This window comes from Schistocerca nitens, chromosome 6 (assembly GCF_023898315.1).
Source record: "Schistocerca nitens isolate TAMUIC-IGC-003100 chromosome 6, iqSchNite1.1, whole genome shotgun sequence".
NCBI lineage: Eukaryota > Metazoa > Arthropoda > Insecta > Orthoptera > Acrididae > Schistocerca > Schistocerca nitens.
In genome coordinates, this window is record NC_064619.1 from 575,212,824 (window position 1) to 575,236,821 (window position 23,998).

At 40.7% G+C, this 23,998-nt stretch overlaps 1 protein-coding gene across 1 annotated transcript in view; it reads right to left on the reverse strand.

Moving 5' to 3' along the window:
• Positions 1-20,424: 20,424 nt before the first annotated feature.
• LOC126262380 (39S ribosomal protein L13, mitochondrial) overlaps positions 20,425-23,998 on the reverse strand; it is a 35,020-nt gene continuing 31,446 nt past the window's right edge. Inside the window, exon 4 of the mRNA XM_049958976.1 lies at positions 20,425-20,756. Within this exon, the coding sequence (XP_049814933.1) occupies positions 20,523-20,756 (234 nt within the window). The 3' untranslated portion in view covers positions 20,425-20,522. The remainder of the gene's footprint in view (positions 20,757-23,998) is intronic.

Here is a 23,998-nt window from a genome sequence, read left to right on the forward strand (position 1 = left end):
GCCACAATCTGTCGGTGGCCATTTATGCGGACAGATTGCTGGCTGGTTGCCACGCCCATGTAGAAAGCAGCATAGTGGTTGCAGCTTTGTTTGTAGATCACATGTTTGTCACAGGAAGATTGATCCACTACAAAATCCAACAGGATCTCCAGACCCTCCTCAAATCCTTAGGCCCACCCCAGATTTTCTTCCTTGATTCCCCACACTCCTACCTTCTACAGGCTTCCTGAAGTCCATAAATCCAACCACCCAAGACACTCCATTGTGGCCAGTTACTGTGTCCCTACTGAGAGAATCTCTGGTCATGTGGTCCAACGCCTTCAGCCTATTATCCGTATCTCACCTTCCTATGTAAAAGACACCAACTATTTCCTCCTCCAACTCTCCACAGTTACTGTTCTTCCACCACATAGCACCCTATGTTACTATTGATGCAAACTCCCTCTCCATTAACATTATCAATGTCCACACACTATCTACGGCCTCACTCCTGGTCACCATGACAAACCATACTGATGAAAGAAAAATCACAACACCAAAAAATAATTAATGAAGAGTAATGCAATTTCAAAAATACATTTGTCTAGGTAACATATTTAAGAGATTAACATTGCAAGGTCACAGGTTAATGTAAGCATGAGATTAGCCACTGCAAACATGAAATGCTGGTACATTAATAACCGGTGGAACCACCAGTATATTGAATGCAAATATGCAAACATGCATGCACTGTGTTGCACAGGTGCCAGTGTCACTTTGTGGGATGGAGTTCTATCCCTGTTGTACAGTGACAGTTAATGCTGTTTGTGGATGACGCTGGACTTGTCATCTGATGATGTCCAATATGTGCTTGATTGAAAACAGATCTGGTGATCAAGTAGGCCAAGGGGCATGTCGACACTCTGTAGAGAATGTTGGGTTAAGACAGCAGTGTGTGGGCAAGCACAGGAAAATGGAATGCTGTTCATGAATGGCAGCACAACAGGTCGAATGACTAGATGGATGTACAGATTTGCAGTCAGAGCGTGTGGGATAACCACAAGAGTGCTCCTACTATCGGACCATAACTCCAGATGTAGCTCCAGCATGTCTAGCATGCAGACAGATTGATTGCAGGCCGTCAACTGGTGTCCACCTACCCAGCACACAGCCATCACTGGCACCAAGGCAGAACCAGTTTCATCAGAAAACAAACAGGCCTCCAACCTGCCCTCCAACGAGTTCTCACTTGACACCACTAAAGTCACAAATGACAGTGGTTTGAGGTCAGTGGAATGCATGCTACAGGGTGTCTGACTCAGAGCTTTCCTTGAAATAACCAATTTGTAACAGTTTGTTGGGTCACTATGGTGCCAACAGCTGCTCAAATTGCTGCTGCAGTGGCAGTACTATTCGCCAGAGCCATATGCCAAACAGTCAGTAGTGCCGCGTGGTTATCTGAAGCCTCATCTTGTGACCATACATTCTCAGACCAGCGCCTGTAAGCAGTTACTTTCCTGCAAAGTCTTTCAGCAACATCGCAGAAGGAATATCCAGCTTCTTATAGCCGTATTACTCAACATTGTTCAAACTCAGTGTGGTGTGAATAACAGTGTCTTTGTCATCTTAAAGGCATTTTTGACTATCAACAACTCACAGTGGCGGCTGCTGTGTAAGAGCACAGGGGGACGTGAACACTAACTTTCAACACCTTGCAGATCTATTGGTTATTTTTCTTTGAATGCTGTTAAACATAGCATAGATGCTGCAATGTCAAAGACACAGCACTTAAATCTACCACACTACTGCTCCTCTACACTCCATGAAACTTGGCCTCAGGGTCATAATCACAGCTTCAGTTGTGCACATTTTAAGGTTCTTTTGCGCATGTGCAACTCGTGTGATGTAATTGCCTTACTGGCCAAATACATACGGATTTGATAAGGAATGTGCACAGTTCACAATGTGCACAGCTAGTACCTGCCATTCAACTAGAAGTTTACATCAGTGCCACCAGCTGGTAGCATACTGCGGTGGACTTTTATCACTGTTTTCTCGGCATAAATCCTGCTTGATGATAGCACATTCCTAAAATTTGCTAATTCACTCATTATATACTGTAGTAAAATTAGATCGGACATCAGTATATGTTAAAGCTGTACTGACAATAAACAATTTTTTTGGGTTTCTGAATGAGTTATAGTACATTAAGTTATGAATTTTATCATATAGTAATCCATTTGAGGCGCTGACAAGGGAAACTTCCCATTGCACTCCCGTCACATTTAGTGGTAAGATGACTCAGCAGATAGCCTGTCAAAAACTGAACACAGATGAAGCATGAAAACATGAAGAAGGTGTACTGAACTTGAAAAAATAACAAAATCGAAACAGTGAATGGTCCGAGCTTAACAAGTGCAACACTGAGGAAACTGGAATAGTGATGGTGTCATGGTTAAGGGGTCATGGTGTTAACCTACAACGTAGTTGGGTTCAAATCTCAATCTCCCTCATGGTTTTTTTTTTTTTTTTTTTTTTCCTCTCTTATTTCACAACATGGTGAACTGTCCATCGTGTCATAGAAATGTCTGTTCTCTTTCTGTAGTCTTGGTAGTCATCATACTGTACATTGGTTATAGAATGAGAGTCATGTAAGAATATATTACTGCCAAAAGTAAATGTGATGAATACCGAGAACAGGCGAAATACCACACAGACATCTCAAAGAAATGAAAACAACAAATAAACAGATGTGAACTATGTTACAACAACAGGATTCAGAAGTAAAAATTTCCAAAATGAAATGCAACTTCAAAGACACAGGGAAAACTGTGCGACTGTGAAACTGTTTTCATTTGTTGCAGCTTATGTGATAAAGTATTATGTTTTCATTAGTTCCTTGGAAGTGATCACATTCACATTAATATGAACACCTAAACCAGGCAAGGAGACATAACTCACTCACTCACCAGGCATACACATTAGGTGCATTGATAATAGATGCATGACACACCAGACGTGTTTCCAAGTGGAGGATTCAGTTGACTTGTCGCCTTGTACTCAAACGTTTGCGATTCCGATTCCAAAGCCACTTCCTTTAGGTGGCTAATAGAGTAGTAGTACAGAATCAACTTTCGGTATAGGTCCCTTCCTTACACCTCACTATTGCAAATGGATGTTACACCATGACACAGACACACATTTGAATAAAGCAGGGGGAGGGGGGGGGGGGGGGGGAAGAAGAAAGCCACAAGGGAACTTTGAACACAGATCGCCCACTTTGCAGTCCAACACTATGCCCACTAAATCACGATGCCATGGCTCTTCTACCTCTCTTGATATTGCACTTGTTAAACTTGGACCGCTCACTATTCCTATTTTGCTTTTTTTTTCCACAGTCAGTACAGCTTCTTCCTGTTTTCATACAGGATTTGTCTTCAGTTTTTGATGGGCTGTCCATTGGGCTCTCTTATCACTAAATCTGAGAGGGGGGGGGGGGGGGGGGGGGGAAGGGTGCGATGGGGAGTTTCCCTTGTGAGAATCATAAGGGCCTAAAGCATGTCACATTCGATTGTGAGATTGTTGCATTTATTCATGCTTCTGAAATCTGTTGATCTTATTGTTAGTCAGGTTTATCTGTGCTGTATGCCCACATTGTATATATGAAAATTCATGAAAACCTGTACCACTGGTTTCCTTGATATTCACTTAAATCTGGGACCAACAGTAGTGTGCTTTAGGTCCTTGAGGATCTCAGTGTCCCATTTGTATTCTAGTCAAGCAATCATGTTGGTGGACATTACTACTTGGGTTTAATCATTTCCACAAACAGCACTTTGTGTATGGAGTTGGTTTTTCACTGTGTGGGAATCACTTTTCGTGCACAATGGAAACACGAACTATTTTGAATCTATTTTAAATGCTAACAGAAAAAAGCCATGAGGACGGGTCATGCATCGTACTTGAGTACCTCAGTTGGTAGAGCAGTTGACTGCGAAAAGCAAAGGTCCTGAATTCGAGTCTCAGTCCAGCACACAGCTTTAATCTGCCAGAAAGTTTCATATCAGTACACACTCCGCTGCAGAGTGCAAATCTCATTCTGGGAAGAGAAAAGTAAATTACTGAGAGAAGTTAGCCGCAAAGGAACTAGGGCCTCTGAGAACAAATTCTTTGATTGAAAGAGAGACAAAATCAAATTAGCATGACTACAATTGAACATTTAACAAGGAACTGTACAGTTAGCACAAGTTGTTGTGTGGGTGCGGCAAACAATATCTGATTTTCAGCCCAGAAGTAAATTCGTGAACTAATACATCTGTCAGGGATCTTGTACATCGGTCCAAAAAAATGTAAAAGCACAAAAACTCCCATTTATGCAAAAACACAAAATGGAGAGTTGCAAAAATTTACACATTATTTCATTATTGCCTAAACTGTACTTAATTATGCACAAAACAACAAAATTCCACAAAACATTTTTTTAGTCAGATAAGTAATGCATCTTATTTTTATTACTGTTGTTATTATTATAGACAGCAGATGTAGTTGTATAAACTTGTTGATAAGTATAAATGTTATTCCGCAGATCCTATTAATTTCATGCTCTTAAATTTTTCTGAATCTAAAAATTTGTGAACACCCGGTATGTATATTCACAAGCCACCACTGTCAACTCATCACGTCCAGTCTCAAAGGTTATGACTGTTACATTATGTATTTAAAGCAAACCTGATTTGCACCCTAATAGTTCCTAATAGTGGCATTACCAACGCCATCTTATTTGACTGGTACAAAATCTGAAGACATATTGTCTTTCAGATGTATAAACATGCCTACCAAAAGTCATAATGTCAAACAACTGCTTGTTGGTGTTTTGATTCCCCCCTCCCCAATTAGTGTACATTTTCACCCACAATTACTTTCCTTTGAAGGCTTAAACTACAAACAAATACATGGTACAGCAATAGCACTAACCTATGCCAAACTATTCACGGGCCATCTAGAGGAATCCTTCCTAACAATCCAAAATCCCAATCTGTTGTGGGTGAATTTGTTTCCACTCAATGTGAAATAATGATGTATGATAGAAGTGTTCAGATAAACCTCATTACACTTCCACAAGATTTTAATAATTCCACCTGGTACAGTTTATCCTAGAAATCACTTACGAAATCTTAGTGACCTTGACCGAGGGTGGAGAAACCCTATCTGCATTCCTTCAGAACCAGAACACTTTCTTCGCCATTCATTTCACGTGGTCCTCCTCAACTAAACAGGCCACTTTCCTCAATGTTGATCATCTCAAGCATGGCTACATCAGTACCTCCATTCATATCAAATCCAACAACCACAAGCAATACCACCACTTCAGCATCTACTACTCACTCCACACCACGAAGTCCTTTTCATACACCCTAGTTGCCCATGATCAAAGCATCTGTAGTTATAAGCAGTTCCTTTCAACATACGAGGTGTGGCTAGAAAAAAACCGGACTAGTACTGGTGAAACAATAAAACGAATGCAATAAGGCTGAAAGTCGCGTGGCCTGTCACGTGACTCTCGCTCCGCCTACTGCTCGAGTTTCATCTGCCTCCTGCACTCAGTCTGCCCGTGGCGTCTGTTTTAAGTAGTTGACGTTTTGTCTGTGCGTCGGAAAATGTTGAATGTACAGAAAGAACAGCGTGTTAACATCAAATTTTGTTTCAAACTAGGAAAATCTGCAAGTGAAACGTTTGTAATGTTACAACAAGTGTATGGCGATGATTGTTTATCGCGAACACAAGTGTTTGAGTGGTTTAAACGATTTAAAGATGGCCGCAAAGACACCAGTGATGACACTCGCACTGGCAGACCATTGTCAGCAAAAACTGATGCAAACATTGAAAAAATCGGTAAACTTGTTCGACAAGATCGCCGTTTAACAATCAGAGCAGTGTCTGAGTTAACAGCAGAACAAATCATTCTTCGGCGTTCCTTCTGTTCAATTGTGAGACACTTTGGAACCATTTTTGAACACACTTTGTTCATGTTGAAACTTTCATGAAGAATCTGCCTAACACTTTCCTTGTCAACTCTTGTTAACTCAGACACTGCTCTGATTGTTAAACGGCGATCTTGTCGAACAAGTTTACCGATTTTTTCAATGTTTGCATCAGTTTTTGCTGACAATGGTCTGCCAGTGCGGGTGTCATCACTGGTGTCTTTGCGGCCATCTTTAAATCGTTTAAACCACTCAAACACTTGTGTTCGCGATAAACAATCATCGCCATACACTTGTTGTAACATTACAAACGTTTCACTTGCAGATTTTCCTAGTTTGAAACAAAATTTGATGTTAACACGCTGTTCTTTCTGTACACTCAACATTTTCCGACGCACAGACAAAACGTCAACTACTTAAAACAGACGCCACGGGCAGACTGAGTGCAGGAGGCAGATGAAACTCGAGCAGTAGGCGGAGCGAGAGTCACGTGACAGGCCACGCGACTTTCAGCCTTATTGCATTCGTTTTATTGTTTCACCAGTACTAGTCCGGTTTTTTTCTAGCCACACCTCGTATACCAAGGGTCTCACTGAGGTGAGCTGGACTGCTGTTGAAATTGCAAGTCCATATTTTATAAAGTTTTAGTCTTCAGTTACTTATTTTAAAGTTTACTTGTATTAATATTTGCTGTAAAATTAACTTATTAGTGGATTTTCATTAATCTCAGTCTTTCTTCCTGTGTTATTGACATGAGTGGTCTGTAATTCGTGACTGTGCTCATGTCATTCGTCCAAGCCTCGCGCCTCAGTAGTGTGTTTACATTTTATGGCATGCAGCTGCAGCTGTAGCGGTTATAAAGCTAAGTACTGACAAAGTTATTTGTGCGCTGTAATACAGTTATTAAATTTAATAGTTTTCAGCAGTGTTTCGTGCTGTTTGTGGCGAAATAACGATTTAATAAACGCTTGGAAATGTTTGCTTCCTGTGTTTTCTGTGCATTGAAGTCTTTTATTAAACTTCGTGCTTTAGTTTTCAGCTGACGTTTCTTATTGTTTCTAGTGAAATATTTCAGTAAAATTTTCATTCGGTGTTTTAACTTCATTGAGTGTTACAGTGGCTGCTTGAATTTTTGGTTTTAGCTAGTAACTTTGTGAACTTTTGTTGGTATTGGTATTAGCTGTGGTGTAGTAGTATTAATACAAGTAGTCACTTTCTTAGTAGACAGAGAATTTCAAGACCACTACTGTTAGTTCTATAAGTAGTTCTATTGGTGTAACTGAACTTAGGTAACATAGATGTAGAGTTTTTTCAAGTAAATGTAAAATTTTACCATGAGTGAGAAGTGTGGGCTCTGTCATAGGTTTGTAAGTAATGGGTTACGGTGTGGGATTTCTTCAAAATCTTTTCATTGGAGGGGGGTGGGGGTGGGATGCAGTGGGGAAGCCAGTGGGCATTCTAGCGAGATCCTCTCCTGGGAATGCGGAATCTGTAGTAGAAATAAGTTGATAGAGGAGCAGAAGCATAAGATTTGTGCCCTTCAGGTGCAGTTACAATGCCCAAAGGAGTAACTAGATAGGTTGAGGAGGGTGAAGGGTGGTGGGGAATGGGAACTGGCAAGAAGGCAGCTAGGAGGGGGAGGTATTCAGACAGTTATATCTTATGTATATGTAATAAATTTGACCAACTGTAAGAGTTGAGTGGAGAGGAGTCTCTTGTAGCTGTAGATGTATGTAACATGCAGCAGTCCTCAGCAGTTAGGAGGCCTAGGTAAGTTGACAAGTCTAACAGAAAGAAGAAGGTTCTGCTGCTACGTAGTTCACATGGTAGAGGTGTGGGCCAGCAGTTGCAGGAAGTGTTGGGGAGTGAGTACCAGGTCACAAGCATTGTGAAGCCTAGTGCAAGGTTGGCCCAGGTGACTGACAGCATAGGGGAGTTATGCAGGAATTTTACGGAGGAGGATCAGGTAGTGATAGTGGGTGGAGCAGGGAACAGTCTTGATAGGCATGGTGAACATGATGTAGGTGGTGATCTGGTAAAGATAGCTACTCAAACTGGTGGCACTAATGTGCATTTCGTGCAACTGTTTCAGTGTCATGATCGGCCTCATCTTAATGCTGCTGTTAGTCACGTTAACATGGGGGCTGGGGAGGGTGCTGATGGCTGAGGGCATGGATCACATTTCAGTGGTGCCAGTTGGGTCTATCAATAGATCAGGTTTCAATAGGCATGGCCTGCACCTCAATAGGTATGGGAAGGGGAGGCTGGCAAAGCTTATAGGTGACAGTGTAGTGTGTGGTGGTGTGATCACTCATGGAAAAATTCCTGTAGTAGTTGGTTTTAGAGCCGCACCTTTTTTAGATTGAAGTCAGTTGATAGGTATGCCTGCTTAAAGGAAGTCCCTCTAACTAAGGGCTCACCTTCCGAGGATGTCATGTTTCCAAACAGAGAAGGAATTAGCATATTTCATCAAAATATAAGAGGTATTTGAGATAAAGTTAGTGAACTGCTTATAGATGTTGACTGAAACTATTGGTATGTCGGAGTACCACTTAAATAATTTGACAATTCAAGGCTTCCTTTACCAGGATACAGATTAGCTGACTGTTTTTCAAGGAGTTCTTTGTGGGGTGGGGGAGTGGCCATGTACGTAACAAACAAACAGTATTCCATTTGAGTCCGGAGACATATCAGGGCACTGCACTGAACAGATATTTGAATGTTGTGCACGGGCACTTGAATTTAATGAAACTAAACTTCTAATTGTTGTTGTTTAAGAGTCCCCTAACTCTGACTTCAGAGCATTTCTGCTCAAGCTAGAGAGGGTTCTTGATTCACTTTGTAGGAAGTACCGAAAATTAGTTATGTGTGGCGACTTCAATATACACTCCTGGAAATTGAAATAAGAACACCGTGAATTCATTGTCCCAGGAAGGGGAAACTTTATTGACACATTCCTGGGGTCAGATACATCACATGATCACACTGACAGAACCACAGGCACATAGACACAGGCAACAGAGCATGCACAATGTCGGCACTAGTACAGTGTATATCCACCTTTCGCAGCAATGCAGGCTGCTATTCTCCCATGGAGACGATCGTAGAGATGCTGGACGTAGTCCTGTGGAACGGCTTGCCATGCCATTTCCACCTGGTGCCTCAGTTGGACCAGCGTTCGTGCTGGACGTGCAGACCGCGTGAGACGACGCTTCATCAAGTCCCAAACATGCTCAATGGGGGACAGATCCGGAGATCTTGCTGGCCAGGGTAGTTGACTTACACCTTCTAGAGCACGTTGGGTGGCACGGGATACATGCGGACGTGCATTGTCCTGTTGGAACAGCAAGTTCCCTTGCCGGTCTAGGAATGGTAGAACGATGGGTTCGATGACGGTTTGGATGTACCGTGCACTATTCAGTGTCCCCTCGACGATCACCAGTGGTGTACGGCCAGTGTAGGAGATCGCTCCCCACACCATGATGCCGGGTGTTGGCCCTGTGTGCCTCGGTCGTATGCAGTCCTGATTGTGGCGCTCACCTGCACGGCGCCAAACACGCATACAACCATCATTGGCACCAAGGCAGAAGCGACTCTCATCGCTGAAGACGACACGTCTCCATTCGTCCCTCCATTCACGCCTGTCGCGACACCACTGGAGGCGGGCTGCACGATGTTGGGGCGTGAGCGGAAGACGGCCTAACGGTGTGCGGGACCATAGCCCAGCTTCATGGAGACGGTTGCGAATGGTCCTCGCCGATACCCCAGGAGCAACAGTGTCCCTAATTTGCTGGGAAGTGGCGGTGCGGTCCCCTACGGCACTGCGTAGGATCCTACGGTCTTGGCGTGCATCCGTGCGTCGCTGCGGTCCGGTCCCAGGTCGACGGGCACGTGCACCTTCCGCCGACCACTGGCGACAACATCGATGTACTGTGGAGACCTCACGCCCCACGTGTTGAGCAATTCGGCGGTACGTCCACCCGGCCTCCCGCATGCCCACTATACGCCCTCGCTCAAAGTCCGTCAACTGCACATACGGTTCACGTCCACGCTGTCGCGGCATGCTACCAGTGTTAAAGACTGCGATGGAGCTCCGTATGCCACGGCAAACTGGCTGACACTGACGGCGGCGGTGCACAAATGCTGCGCAGCTAGCGCCATTCGACGGCCAACACCGCGGTTCCTGGTGTGTCCGCTGTGCCGTGCGTGTGATCATTGCTTGTACAGCCCTCTCGCAGTGTCCGGAGCAAGTATGGTGGGTCTAACACACCGGTGTCAATGTGTTCTTTTTTCAATTTCCAGGAGTGTACATAAACCTGTAGATTGAACGTAAGTAAGCTTTGTGAACAAAGTAATGAACAAGAAACATTCGCAGCAAAACGGCATAATGCCAAAAACAGCATAAGTAGCTGCAGTGTGAATGTTAGCAAGTTTCATGAACAAAGTAGCGATCAGGAAACATATGCAGTGAAACATAATAGTGCTAATAAATATCAAAAAGAAATTCAAACAGGAGTGAAACAGTGTGATGGTCAAAGTTTAGTACGTAAAACCTGTAAAATTACCTTATTGAGTGATAGTCAAGGTCGTAATGTTTCAAGTTACCTTAATGAAAACGTAAATCTCTAGTGTCTTGGGTATGTGTATCCTTCAGCAGAAGCTAAGGATGTCTTGCAAAACACTAACAAAAAGGCTTCTGAAGCTGATGTCGTCGTAATTATGACTGGAACAAATGACATAGCGAAAAACAACAGCGCGAACTTAATAAAAGGTTTAAGAAGCACATTACCAAGTATCACATCAAAAAAAGTGTTTGTTGTCGATGTTCCATTTAGATATGATCTTACAAAACGATCCTGCGTAAATCGCGAGGTATTGGACGTAAACAAACAGCTATATCACCTGTGTTCGAAATTCAAAAATACCACAATCATTAAAGCTAGCGAGTTTGACAGGGAGTGCTATACACGACAAGGATTCCACCTCAACAACCAAGGAAGAAGATTAATCTCGAAACTGATTACCAAAACTGTGAGTAAAGAAATGGCCACCTTTACAGTAATACCGCTGGACCAGGGAAACCTGTAAAGCCTGCTGGTCTGTCTGGCAAAATATTAACAGATATGCTCCAGCAGGATCAAAATAACCTTCAAACCATTCACTCTGAGTCCAGGAAACTAGATGTATCCACACATTGTCAAAATGGGGCCTGGCTACCAGCAGTAGACTTACAAACAACTCAAGATATCAGCTGTATAGAAGTGCCCTTAAGAAGACAATCTGAACCCTCATCTTTACTGCCCAGAGTTAGCAAAAATAGTCTTCTGTTCTTGCATATTAATATACAGTCTTTAAGAAAGAAGTTGGAAGAATTGCAGTACTGGTTAGAAACTTCCAACTGTGGTATACTTAGTGTAAATGAGCACTGGCTATATTCATCAGAAATTGACCCCAATATTCCATTTGGTTACTCCTTAGCTAGTAGTTACTGCAGATCAACAATTGTACACGGGGGTGTTGCAATATATATTAAAAATGGACTAAATCTACAATACTTTACTACTGATGTCACAGACCTGTGTATAGACACCATCTTTGGGGCTGCAGTTGTACATATACCTAAACATAATATTATTGTTGCATCTGTATATCGCACACCATCTTCTAGTGAATATGAATTTATGGTAAATTTTTAAAAAACTGTTAGTCTTACTAACTAAGCCTAAATATAAATACCAAAGAATCTTAATTTTTGGTGATATTAATATGGATATCAGGGTACAGAGTCATATCATACTGGAATTCTTGGATAGCCTAAGAGCTTTTGATTGCTATTGTCTAAATGATAAGCCTACAAGATATAATGCATGCTTAGACAATATAATAAGTAATATCCATGAAAATAATGTTGAAATTGGAGTAGTCCAGTTAGGCCTAGCTGACCATGATGGCCTATGGATTACAGTTCCAGTCAGCATTCCAGATGAACAACACAAAACTGTTAGACCTATGAATGAATGCAACATAAGAGAGTTTAGAACTAGATTAAGGTCAGTTAACTGGAATGACATCTTATACAAAGATATGTGTGTGAATAACACAAGAAAATTATTTATAGAGGAAATTGCAAGAATATTTGATGAGTGTTGTCCCAGATTAGTAAAAAGACAGAATAATAACCAAGCTCATAAACCACAGAGACTAAATAATTGGTTTACACCATACCTCAACAGCATCAGGATTATGCTTCTTATGTTTAAGGACAGATCTAATAACAGCAACGAGTACAAAGATATGTACATTAGAATAAGAAAAATTTATAGATCTGAAATAAGTTTGGCAAAACGTAGGGCGAATGATAACTATATTCTTAAATCCAGAAACAGCTGTAAAGCTGCCTGGGAAGTAATTAAAAGTGAAATAAATAGACCAACAACTCAACTAGCTATATCCATAGCCCCAGATATCTCAAACTCACACTTTGTTAACTTCAGTTTACAATAAGATTTGTCTCCCCTCAACGCCATGCTTGACGCTAAAACTCTTTAAGGTTCAAATAAGTATGTAGTCCATAAATTCTGCTGAGCAACAGTAACTGAAAATGATGTTAGCAAATCAATAGGCAAACTAAGCAGTTCCAGAGCAGAGGACTTCTATGGTCTGTCAAACTTTGTCATAAATAAGATATCAAGTGATCTTCTGCCCCCCTCTAACCACTCTCATTAACCGTATATTACAGCAAGGGATTTTCCCCGACTGTTTGAAAATAGCAGTAACTATTCCCACATTTGAGAAAGGAGATAAATCAAATCCAAGTAACTATCGCCCTATCTCATTAATCCCAATAATATCTAAAATAATCGAAGACTGTGTTCACCAACAAATGAATCACTATTTTGAGAGGAATAATTTGTTAAGTAACTCACAGTATGGATTCAGGTCTAAACTATCCACAGTTAAAGCAGTTGAAAATATTGTTAGTGATATATACGATGCTTTGAAAATAAATTCATCTCCTGTGCTACTCTCCTAGACCTGAGTAAAGCATTTGACACTGTATCTCATAGTACTTTGATCATGAAATTAAGACACTACGGCATGGAAGAGGACACCCTGAAATTATTAGAATCCTACTTAAGCAACAGAGTACAATTTGTTAGTGTAAATGGGCAGTTGTCAAACCCTCAAACAATAAAAAGAGGTGTGCCACAGGGCTCCATACTTGGGCCCTTTCTGTTTGTAGTGTATGTTAACGATATGCCACAGTATTTACCCTGTAAATATGCAGACGATACAACTTTTATCAATTCAGGACAGACTCTTGAATCTGTACGAGAAAAAAATAATATAATATTTGAAAAATCGGTTCATTGGTTTAGTGCAAACTCCCTATTCATAAATGAAACAAAAACTGAGGAAATATTCTTTAATTTGAAGGTATCAAACAAAGAAAATAAGTCCGTTAAACTGTTAGGAATGATGATTGACCAGAAACTTAGCTGGGATAAACATATCCCACACGTCTGTTCTAAACTTGCACGTGCTATGTTCCTACTTTATAAGCTTAGGAGTAATGTCAGCCAAAACTTACTGCTGCATTCATATTTTGCTTATATCCACCCCCATCTTTCATATGGTATTCTGCTGTGGGGAAATTCTCCCAATTCAGTATCAATTTTCAGATGGCAAAAAAAAGCTCTTCGATGTATAGTGGGTTTATCTCCTAGGGATACATGCAGGGAACATTTCAAAAACCTTAACATCATGACAGTTCCTTGTTTGTACATCTATTATTGCTTACTACACGTAAAAGAAAACAGCTCAATATCCCCTTAGGTCATCTGTCCACACCCACAATACAAGACGAAACCACACAATTGATCTCACATACTCTAGACTGTCTAAGATACATAATTTTCCTGATGAAGCAACCGTTTGTTGCAAAAGCTTGAATTTTGTGTGTATGTTTGTGTTTATTTGTGTGTCTATCGACCTGCCAGCACTTTCGTTTGGTAAGTCACATCATCTTTGTTTTTAGATATATTTTTCCCACGTGGAATGTTTCCCTCTATTATATACATAATAGTTATAAATATGTAGGCCTCTAATTGTTTAATATGCTCCCTAAAATTGTACAAACAGTATCTAAAAGTAAATTTAAGACAACATTGGGTCAATGGCTCAAAGGTAAAGCATTTTATGCAGTTGATGAATTTAAAGATTGTAATATGGCAGATTTGCTGTTTTAACATAGAGAAAGGTACCTCTGCCTGAAGTAGGACCTAAATTTGTATCAATAGCTTAGGATAATGACATAGTATTATCAACATGTATATGATAATGACATAGTGTCATCAACATGAATACTCCCTGCTTAATAAAAATCTGTATAATGTTTTCCTTTTTATTGTAAAATTAATAATATATAAAATTCCAAATGTGTGCTATTGTACTACACTAAATTTCATATGATTTATATATACATTGTTATGAGAATAGAACCACCTTTATACTGTAATTGAACTTACTGATGCAGCCCATTGTATAAGAAAATACTGAACGGCTAATAAAGATTCTTATTCATCCCATTTAGGGTGCAGGGGAACAGTAGCACAGTCATAAACATTTTTATTCATTCTTCATTACTAGATGGGCATTCTGTTAGTAAAAGGGTGAATGGCCTTTCAGACCACAAATTTTAACACTAAAAGGCTTTTGTAGTCAAACAAATGTCACATATAATTACAAACTATGTAGGAAAGTTAATCCAACAGCAATTGAGAGTTTTTTAAACCTTGTCAAGGAAGAAGAGTGGCAGGATGTGTATAGTGCCAATAACATAGACGATAAATATAATGCTTTCCTTAACACATTTCTCATGCTCTTTGAGAGTTGCTTTCCATTGGAACATTCTAAAAGGGGGCACTAGCAGTAGTAGGCAGCCCGGGTGGCTGACTAATGGGATAAGAATATCATGTAGAACAAAGCGGGAATTATATCAAAATGTTAGAAGTAGTCACAATCAAGCTACAGTAGCCCATTACAAACAGTACTGTAAGGTGCTTAAAAATTTTATTAGGAAGGCAAAGGTTTGGGTTGCGTTGTTTGGAGGAGGAGACCAGACAGTGAGGTCATCTGTCTCATCGAATTAGGGAAGGACGGAGAAGGAAGTCGGCCATGCCCTTTCAAAGGAACCGTCCCAGCATTTGCCTGCAGCGATTTAGGGAAATCACGGAAAACCTAAATCAGTATGGCCGGACGCGGGATTGAACCATTGTCCTCCTGAATGCGAGTCCAATGTGCTACCCACTGCACCACCTCACTTGGTATGAGGCAAAGAGTATGTGGTATGCACATAGAATAGCTAATTCACAGGATAAAATTAAAACCATATGGCCAGTTGTGAAGGAAGTGTCTGGTCAGCAGCACAAGGTTGATGGTATTTATGTTACTGATAAATCAGATATATGAACAGTATTTAACAATCATTTTCTGAGCATTTGTGGTGAATTAAATAAAAATTGACTTTTTACAGGGAATCATATAACTTTCTTGGCAAATTCCTCTGTGATACAGACAAGGGGGAGATTGAGTCAATAATTAAATCACTGAAGACTAAGGACTCTCATGGATATGATGGAGTGCCTAGCAGAATATTAAAATACTGTGCTGCACATGTTAGCCCTGCATTTAGCCATATTTGTAATTTTTCCTTTAGGAATGGTCAGTTTCCTGAACGATTAAAGTACTCATTTGTAAAGCCGCTTTATAAAAAGGGAGAAAGGGATAATGTAGATAATTTTAGACCTATTTCTATGCCATCAGTGTTTGCTTAAGTTATTTAAAAGGCTGTGTATGTAAGGATAATTGATCATTTTATACCACATGATTTGCTATCAAATGTACAGTTTGGATATAGAAATTGTTTAGCAACTGAAAATGTTATATTCTCTTTTCTCTGTGAGGTACTGGATGGATTAAACAAAAGGTTTCAAACGATAGGTATATTTTTTTGATTTAACTAAGGAATTTGATTGCGTTGATCACAAAATATTGCTCCAGAAGTTGGACCATTACAGAATACGGGGAGTAGCTCACATTTGGTTCACCTCTTACTTTAGCAACAGACAGCAAAAGGTCGTTATTCACTATCTTGAGAATGGCTATGATGTGGGGTCTGAGTGGGGTATGGTCGAGTGGAGGGTGCCCCAGGGAATATTACGTAACCCACTTCCAAACCATAACCAAAAAAATTTTTTCTTCCGCTTTCAACAATACTGCTGCTACAAAATCCACCGTTTCCAGTTCACAAACAGTTCCTTTCAGCTATTAAACAGCCATTTCGGCTAGTTCCAATAACTTTCGCTTTTTTTCCATTTCCGTTTTTCCCACATCACTGATCTTTTTTAGCCGCTTCCCACAGGTTTTAACGTTATTATTTCTTCATCAGACAATTGTTAGCCTCATTTTCACAATCTGCCACCACAAAACCACTCCTTTTAATACATTTACACACAGTTTTTTTGAAATTTTCCCAAATTGCTCCACCCTTTAATGTGTTTTGGCGGCAACACAACCACATAACCTTTGTGCACATCGTTGTCTACCAACCCAAGTTCACCACAGGATCAACATAGCCCAGCTATAACCAACACCTTTTCGCCTTTTTTCACACCAGATCTCCAGTTGCTTTCTAGTTCACCTTATCTCTCGCCATATATTTTTATTTTCATTTTCATTTCAGCCTCATGTTACACTTTCCACCTTCTAATACCATGTCACCCTCACAACATCCCCACAACGACCCCATTAAGTTTTATTTACATTCCCTCCGCAAACATGCCTTCGCCCTAGCCAGATTACACTCCCATATTTTATTTTCTTGGGCTTGTCTGACATTTGGCATTACCCCCAAAGGCCTCACACTTAAAGTTCCCATCTCTGGCTGTAATCCTTCTTTCCATCAGTCCCTATACCAGTTCCAAACTGAACAATCCATTGCCCTCACCCACCTAATCCTTCACCTACACATCAACTCAGCCAATGAATACACCCGTCAACTCCTATCCTTATTAAAAGTCCTCAATCTTTTCTCTCCCACATCCACACCGGCTGTTCAGAGCATCCTCCTACAGGCCAATCGCAAATTAGAACAGCATGACACCCTCCACCTCAAAAAACTATCCAATCTCCTGGTTTCCCACCTCCGGAAAGGCAATTCACTCACCCTTCACAACCTTTCCAGCAAACCTCAACCTCCTCTCGTTGCACACAGACCCAGTCTCTCCCATCTACTCAATCTCCCACTTCCAGCTCCACTCCCCCCAAAACCTCAAAATTCCAGTCAACTCAATCTGGAACCACAACACCCTAATTCAGTAGTTAACCTTTCCTCCAAACCTCTCTCCCAACCCGAAACCTCTGTCCTATCCAAAGGCCTCACCTTCAGCCCCACTCCCAGATTCAACCAAACAGCCCTTGTCAAAGATTTACTGTCCTACACCCATACTCTCTGCTGGAAATATCACTTTGTCATGAAGAAAAATTATCCTAATCCTACTCCTAATGGTCCAACTCCCCAAGACACTATCCAAATTGAACAGTTCCGTCCTCCGTCACAGCGGGACCCACCTCCTCTTCCTCAAAATCACCCTCTCCAAACTTTCCAGGAATTTCTGACTTCCAGCCTTGCCTCTCAATCCTTCTTAAAAAACCTTAATCCTACTCCCAACATCACCACTGCTGAAGCCCAGGCTATCCGTGATCTGGGGGCTGACCAATCCATCGTCATTCTTCCGGCGGACAAGGGTTCCACAACCGTGGTACTTTATCGTCGGGAGTAAGTGGCTGAGGGACTGCGTCAGCTTTCAGACAACACTACAACCCCGCACCCCTACCTTCTACCTTCTTCCTAAAATTCACAAACCCAATCATCCCGGCTGTCCCATTGTAGCTGGCTACCAAGCCCCCACAGAACGTATCTCTGCCTACGTAGATCAACACCTTCAACCCATTACATGCAGTCTCCCATTCTTCATCAAAGACACCAACCACTTTCTCGAACGCCTGGAATCCCTACCCAGTCTGTTTCCCCCCGGAAACCATCCTTGTAACCATTGATGCCACTTCCTTATACACAAATATTCCGCACGTCCAGGGCCTCGCTGCGATGGAGCACTTCCTTTCACGCCCATCACCTGCCACCCTACCAAAAACATCTTTCCTCATTACCTTAGCCAGCTTCATCCTGCCCCACAACTTCTTCACTTTCGAAGGCCAGACATACCAACAATTAAAGGGAACAGCCTTGGGCACCAGGATGGCCCCCTCGTACGCCAACCTATTCATGGGTCGCTTAGAGGAAGCCTTCTTGGTTACCCAGGCCTGACAACCCAAAGTTTGGTACAGATATATTGATGACATCTTCATGATCTGGACTCACAGTGAAGAAGAACTCCAGAATTTCCTCTCCAAACTCAACTCCTTTGGTTCCATCAGATTCACCTGGTCCTACTCCAAATCCCATGCCACTTTCCTTGACGTTGACCTCCACCTGTCCAATGGCCAGCTTCACACGTCCGTCCACATCAAACCCACCAACAAGCAACAGTACTTCCATTATGGCAGCTGCCACCCTTTCCACATCAAACGGTCCCTTCCCTACAACCTAGGTCTTCGTGGCAAACGAATCTGCTCCAGTCCGGAATCCCTGAAGCATTACACCAACAACCTGACAACAGCTTTCGCATCCCGCAACTACCCTCCCGACCTGGTACAGAAGCAAATAACCAGAGCCACTTCCTCATCTCCTCAAACCCAGAACCTCCCACAGAAGAACCCCAAAAGTGCCCCACTTGTGACAGGATACTTTCCAGGGCTGGATCAGACTCTGAATGTGGCTCTCCAGCAGGGATACGACTTCCTCAAATCCTGCCCTGAAATGAGATCCATCCTTCATGAAATCCTCCCCACTCCACCAAGAGTGTCTCTCCGCTGTCCACCTAACCTTCGTAACCTGTTAGTTCATCCCTATGAAATCCCCAAACCACCTTCCCTACCCTCTGGCTCCTACCCTTGTAACTGCCCCCGGTGTAAAACCTGTCCCATGCACCCTCCCACCACCACCTACTCCAGTCCTGTAACCCGGAAGGTGTACACGATCAAAGGCAGAGCCACGTGTGAAAGCACCCACTTGATTTACCAACTGACCTGCCTACACTGTGAAGCTTTCTATGTGGGAATGACCAGCAACAAACTGTCCATTCGCATGAATGGACACAGGCAGACAGTGTTTGTTGGTAATGAGGATCACCCTGTGGCTAAACATGCCTTGGTGCACGGCCAGCACATCTTGGCACAGTGTTACACCGTCCGGGTTATTTGTTTTTAGATATATTTTTCCCACGTGGAATGTTTCCCTCTATATTTACTGCCATTTCTTGTTAGCAATATTAGCTTATTCCCATGAATAAGCAGCTTTCACTCAGTTAATACTGGGCAGGAATCAAACCTGCACTTGGATCGGACTTCCTTAACTCTTGGGCAGAAAGGTATGCAGTATACTGCTGCAGCCATCTTCAATAAGCTACCACCTCAAATTCAAAAATCTTAGCAGTAATCCACATGCTTTCAAATTGAAACTGAAGAGTTTCCTCATGGGTCATTCCTTCCATTCTGTCGAGGAGTTCCTTGAAAAATTAAGCTTATTCTTCTTGTATTGTTGATTGTGTTTACTTTAACGTATAGCTTGACTTTTTTGGGTACATAAACATTTTATTTTTATCTCTCATTACTTTTATGTTGTAATTTCATGTACTGACACGCTCCATGACCTTGGAGATTTGCTCCTCAATTTGGTCCTATGTAACTTGATGTGTAAATAAATAAAATAAAAAACCTTGTACAGAAATAGACCTCCCGTGCCTTGTCCCTCCAGTCATCTACCACCTCCCACATACAGCCAGCAATAGTGGTCACACGTGTGCATGCCCCCCCCCCCCCCCCTCTCTCTCTCTCTCTCTCTCTCTCTCTCTCTCTCTCTCTCTCTCTCTCTCTCTGTGTGTGTGTGTGTGTGTGTGTGTGTGTGTGTGTGTGTTATTTCAGAAGAAGGGCTTTTGGCCGAGAGCTTAAATTTATAGCAATCTTTCCATTGTGCATGTTTACGACTCATCATCTTCCCTCTATGCTGAGTAGCAATCTATTCTCTTTGTAATATTGTTGTTATCCCATTCTGCACTTTCCATTGTTAAATTTTAAAATACTGGAAATATATATAAATAGCTGGCACCTGCTCTATACTACAGTATAACACAAAAGTTTCAGATACGAAAAAAATCCACCTGCTGTGACAGCACTCTTGTATAATCACTTGTAAGAAACTAATATTCTCTTGCACTAAAAAGAAAATCCTAACTGTCGGAAAAAGCCTTTGCAGCAAAGGGCATTAGTAGTATTATGACACAGATTTTCTGTAACAAAATGTATGTATTATAACTTTTGGTACAATAATGCACACATTGCCAGCTATAAACATTACATAGCACTAATTAACTGTAGCCTTTGTTATCTCAAAACATAATCTTCTGGCCAGTCCATTACTTTTGGAAACTGTTGCACTTCCTCTTCAGAATACTTGTCCAAACGCTTTGGTACAGGCCTTATCTGTCTGATCTGGTTGGTAACATTTCCCATTATTTCATCTGGGACATTGTCATCTGGGAATATGTGTAAACGCTGCATTGTATATCTACGCTGAAGGTTTCCCCTCATACTATGATAGACAGCCTTACGCATTATCTGAAAAAGACCAAATGCCATTAAATAAGCAATAAATCTATTTGAATATTATAGATAACAATTCTGAAATTAAGGAAACAGAGATAACCATTACAATTCACAAACCTGGCTTATATATTTGTCTTGCATATTCAACACACACTGCTCAATAGGGAACTTAACAAACCTCAAAACATATGTTTTTCTACATTAAATTATTTGTAGATGACTATAATCATGTTTCAATCTTAGTAACTGACTTTGTGTAGCAATGTAGGTGTGACTATTCCAACATGGACCTAAGAATAGCAATCGAAACTAAAGATGTTTGGACTAACAGGCTCAAATGATTTCTTCACATTTCTGTTCAAACTGTCGCCAGATAAAGTTAGGACTATGTTACTGAGAGATAAATTTAAATATTGTTGTACAGTCACATAGTCCATATGATTATTTTGATTCCATATAACCAATTTACAATATCTGACCTTGTACTCAACCTAAAACCCATGGTAAACTTGTGCATGGCAGGAAAATCCTGTATGCTTTCCACCTTCCTTCGTGGGTGTGCTGAAAAGTAATCGACTCAGAATTATTATTGTGAGAACTCGTAAAAGATTTTTAAATAAAATCAGTGTTATTAACAAATATCTTCATCATGTCTACAAATTTATTTCTCAATTGTCATCCTTGCGACAAAAACATTTATCCCAACAAAGGACCAGTTTGTTGATACTGTCACTGTAGAATGTTTGACTGTTGATGGAGCCACAACCGCATTTCTGTTTGCATCACTTTATCACTAACAAAGTTAAGTTCTCAAAGGTGTTCTTTTAAGTTTTGTAAACATGTGAAAATCTAATGTGACCAAGTCATCACTGTATGGATGATGATCAATGACAGCGAACCAAGGCATTGTATTGTAGCAAATGTCACAGCACCAATTTGTGGTCTGACATTTGTAAGGGGTCCACAAACCTCACTCAGAGACAAAACACAGTTTGTCATCACACAGGTCAACAGTAAGCAGAATCAATTGTCAAGCACTCAAGTGCTAGGTGAGTACATGTGATAATAGTCTGGGTGAAGCCATGAGCCAGTGAGCAACTTGTGATTTAGTACCGGCTGAATCACCACTGCTGCAGGGAAATATTATACTGAATAGTTACAAGTCATATTACTGGCAACTGTTCAAAAGGTTTATGGAGTGCTGTAAACCTATTTTCAAGTTAACCACACATCGGATTGCAGTGAGCATTCTATGCGCTAATTAGTGTTACAGTGTGGGACAAAATGTCTAAGTATTGACCTGTGTTGAGATTAACTGTAATCTCTACTGTAGGACAAAACTAGTGTCTGCCTCAAATTGTGTCTAAACAGAATACATTGATCAAACAGTGCAAAGTTGACACTGATTCTTGCAAAACCCCCCCTCTACAATGAGTTTAACATCATTGAGCACCCGTATTCTGATTAGAAATGACTCTCAATGTTTCGAATGTAGAAAGTTCCTCCACACATAGAGCATCATATCCTTCAGCATGAGAACATGAAACACTCCTGATTAAATTTCATTGATTGTTAATAACTGAATAGTGGCCACTATTCAGTTATTAACAATCAATGAAATTTAATCAGGAGTGTTTCATGTTCTCATGCTGAAGGATATGACGCTCTATGTGTGGAGGAACTTTCTACATTCGAAACTCAATTACAGCATGCTGTTTCTCACACATCAACATAGTTACATTACACACCACCATGTTACATGCTATGATTTGGAGCCCTCTAGTGACAGACAGTTGCAAATACACAGACAGGAAGGATAAAGATTTACAACATTAATAAAATTTGTATTATTTAAAAAGCTTTAAGAGTTTAAAAAGAAAATGGAGGCATTACTTTCAGCACATCCTTGTACATTTGTAAAGTATTTAATAAAAGGTCAATGTAGTAATTCAGCAAATAATGGCCTGTGATAATAGTAAATTATAGATAAGGTAGACTGTACATCTCTGCCTACTTTCTCATGTTTCTCACCTCCTGTAGGGGAAGATAGTATGAATTAGCCACAGTCAGTTGACAGCGAGCATATAATGTGAGTTCTGTTCCAACATTAAGCAAAAGGTAAGGCCACCATTATAGCAATTTATTGAAGAAGTGATCCTTACAAACATAATCAAGAATTAATAGTATAAAGGCTTTACGCCCTGCATATACATATATTTTGTGTGAATCTACAAAGGAAAAATAAACATCAAGGTATATTTCGTATTTTATTACTATTTCATACACCGCATTACTACCATTTGAAGCTTTATTCCCATATCCTTTGCAAACACTGCAGTTCCAAATTATTTTTATAATATCTTCCCCACATTTAATCTCCATTCCAGTGTGATACACAGTAACTAACTTAATATTGCTGACATGTATCTCACAGGTTTCAAATAAACCATTTGGAATATGTGAAGCTGTACTCACTCTATAACCCATGGTAAAATTATGCAGGGCATTGATTTGAATAGGCTGTGGACCTAATAGCCCACACACTCATAATCATTTGGGAAATGAATTAAATACATTTGAAGCTACTGATTACCTTGGAGAAGACAAGATGGTTGCCATAAGGCAACCAAGGTACCATGACAACCTGACATCTCTCAGACACACTGTATATGAACCTAACACCATTTCTGATTACAGTGGGTATTCATTCCTTTGCAGAAAGAAACACCTTCCGCCAGACAGTCAAAAGAAAGAAACGAGACCAGGAAATATGAAGCTCACTGTATGCAACACTGGTGTTTAATACATTAAATTTAATAGAAACTGTTGGTGTTACTCAATCCTCCTGCTGAAGTGCTGTTGCAATGCACAACAAAACAGCTTAATTTTTGGGCAGTTATGAACTCTTTGGCCATTGAATTTTGTTCTAACTCACTCTTTCTCCTTCAATATTGCATATTTCAAAATCACCATCAGTAAATTATGTGAACATAACATTTATAGTTCTCATTTGAACTTTCTTTAAATTAAAAGGAAGTTATAATTGTTGAATAAGTCAAACAAAAGCAGACCCTTCAACAAATACCAAAAATCATAACCAAATATCCAAGGTTTAAGAAATTTATTGGAAGATACAAGTAATTTAATCAGATCTGTGGTAATACTGCTCACTTAATAATTAAGTTTCCTACAACTGCAATGAAATAACAGGAGGAGTTACCTGGCAGCAATGAATACAGGCACAAACATGAGAT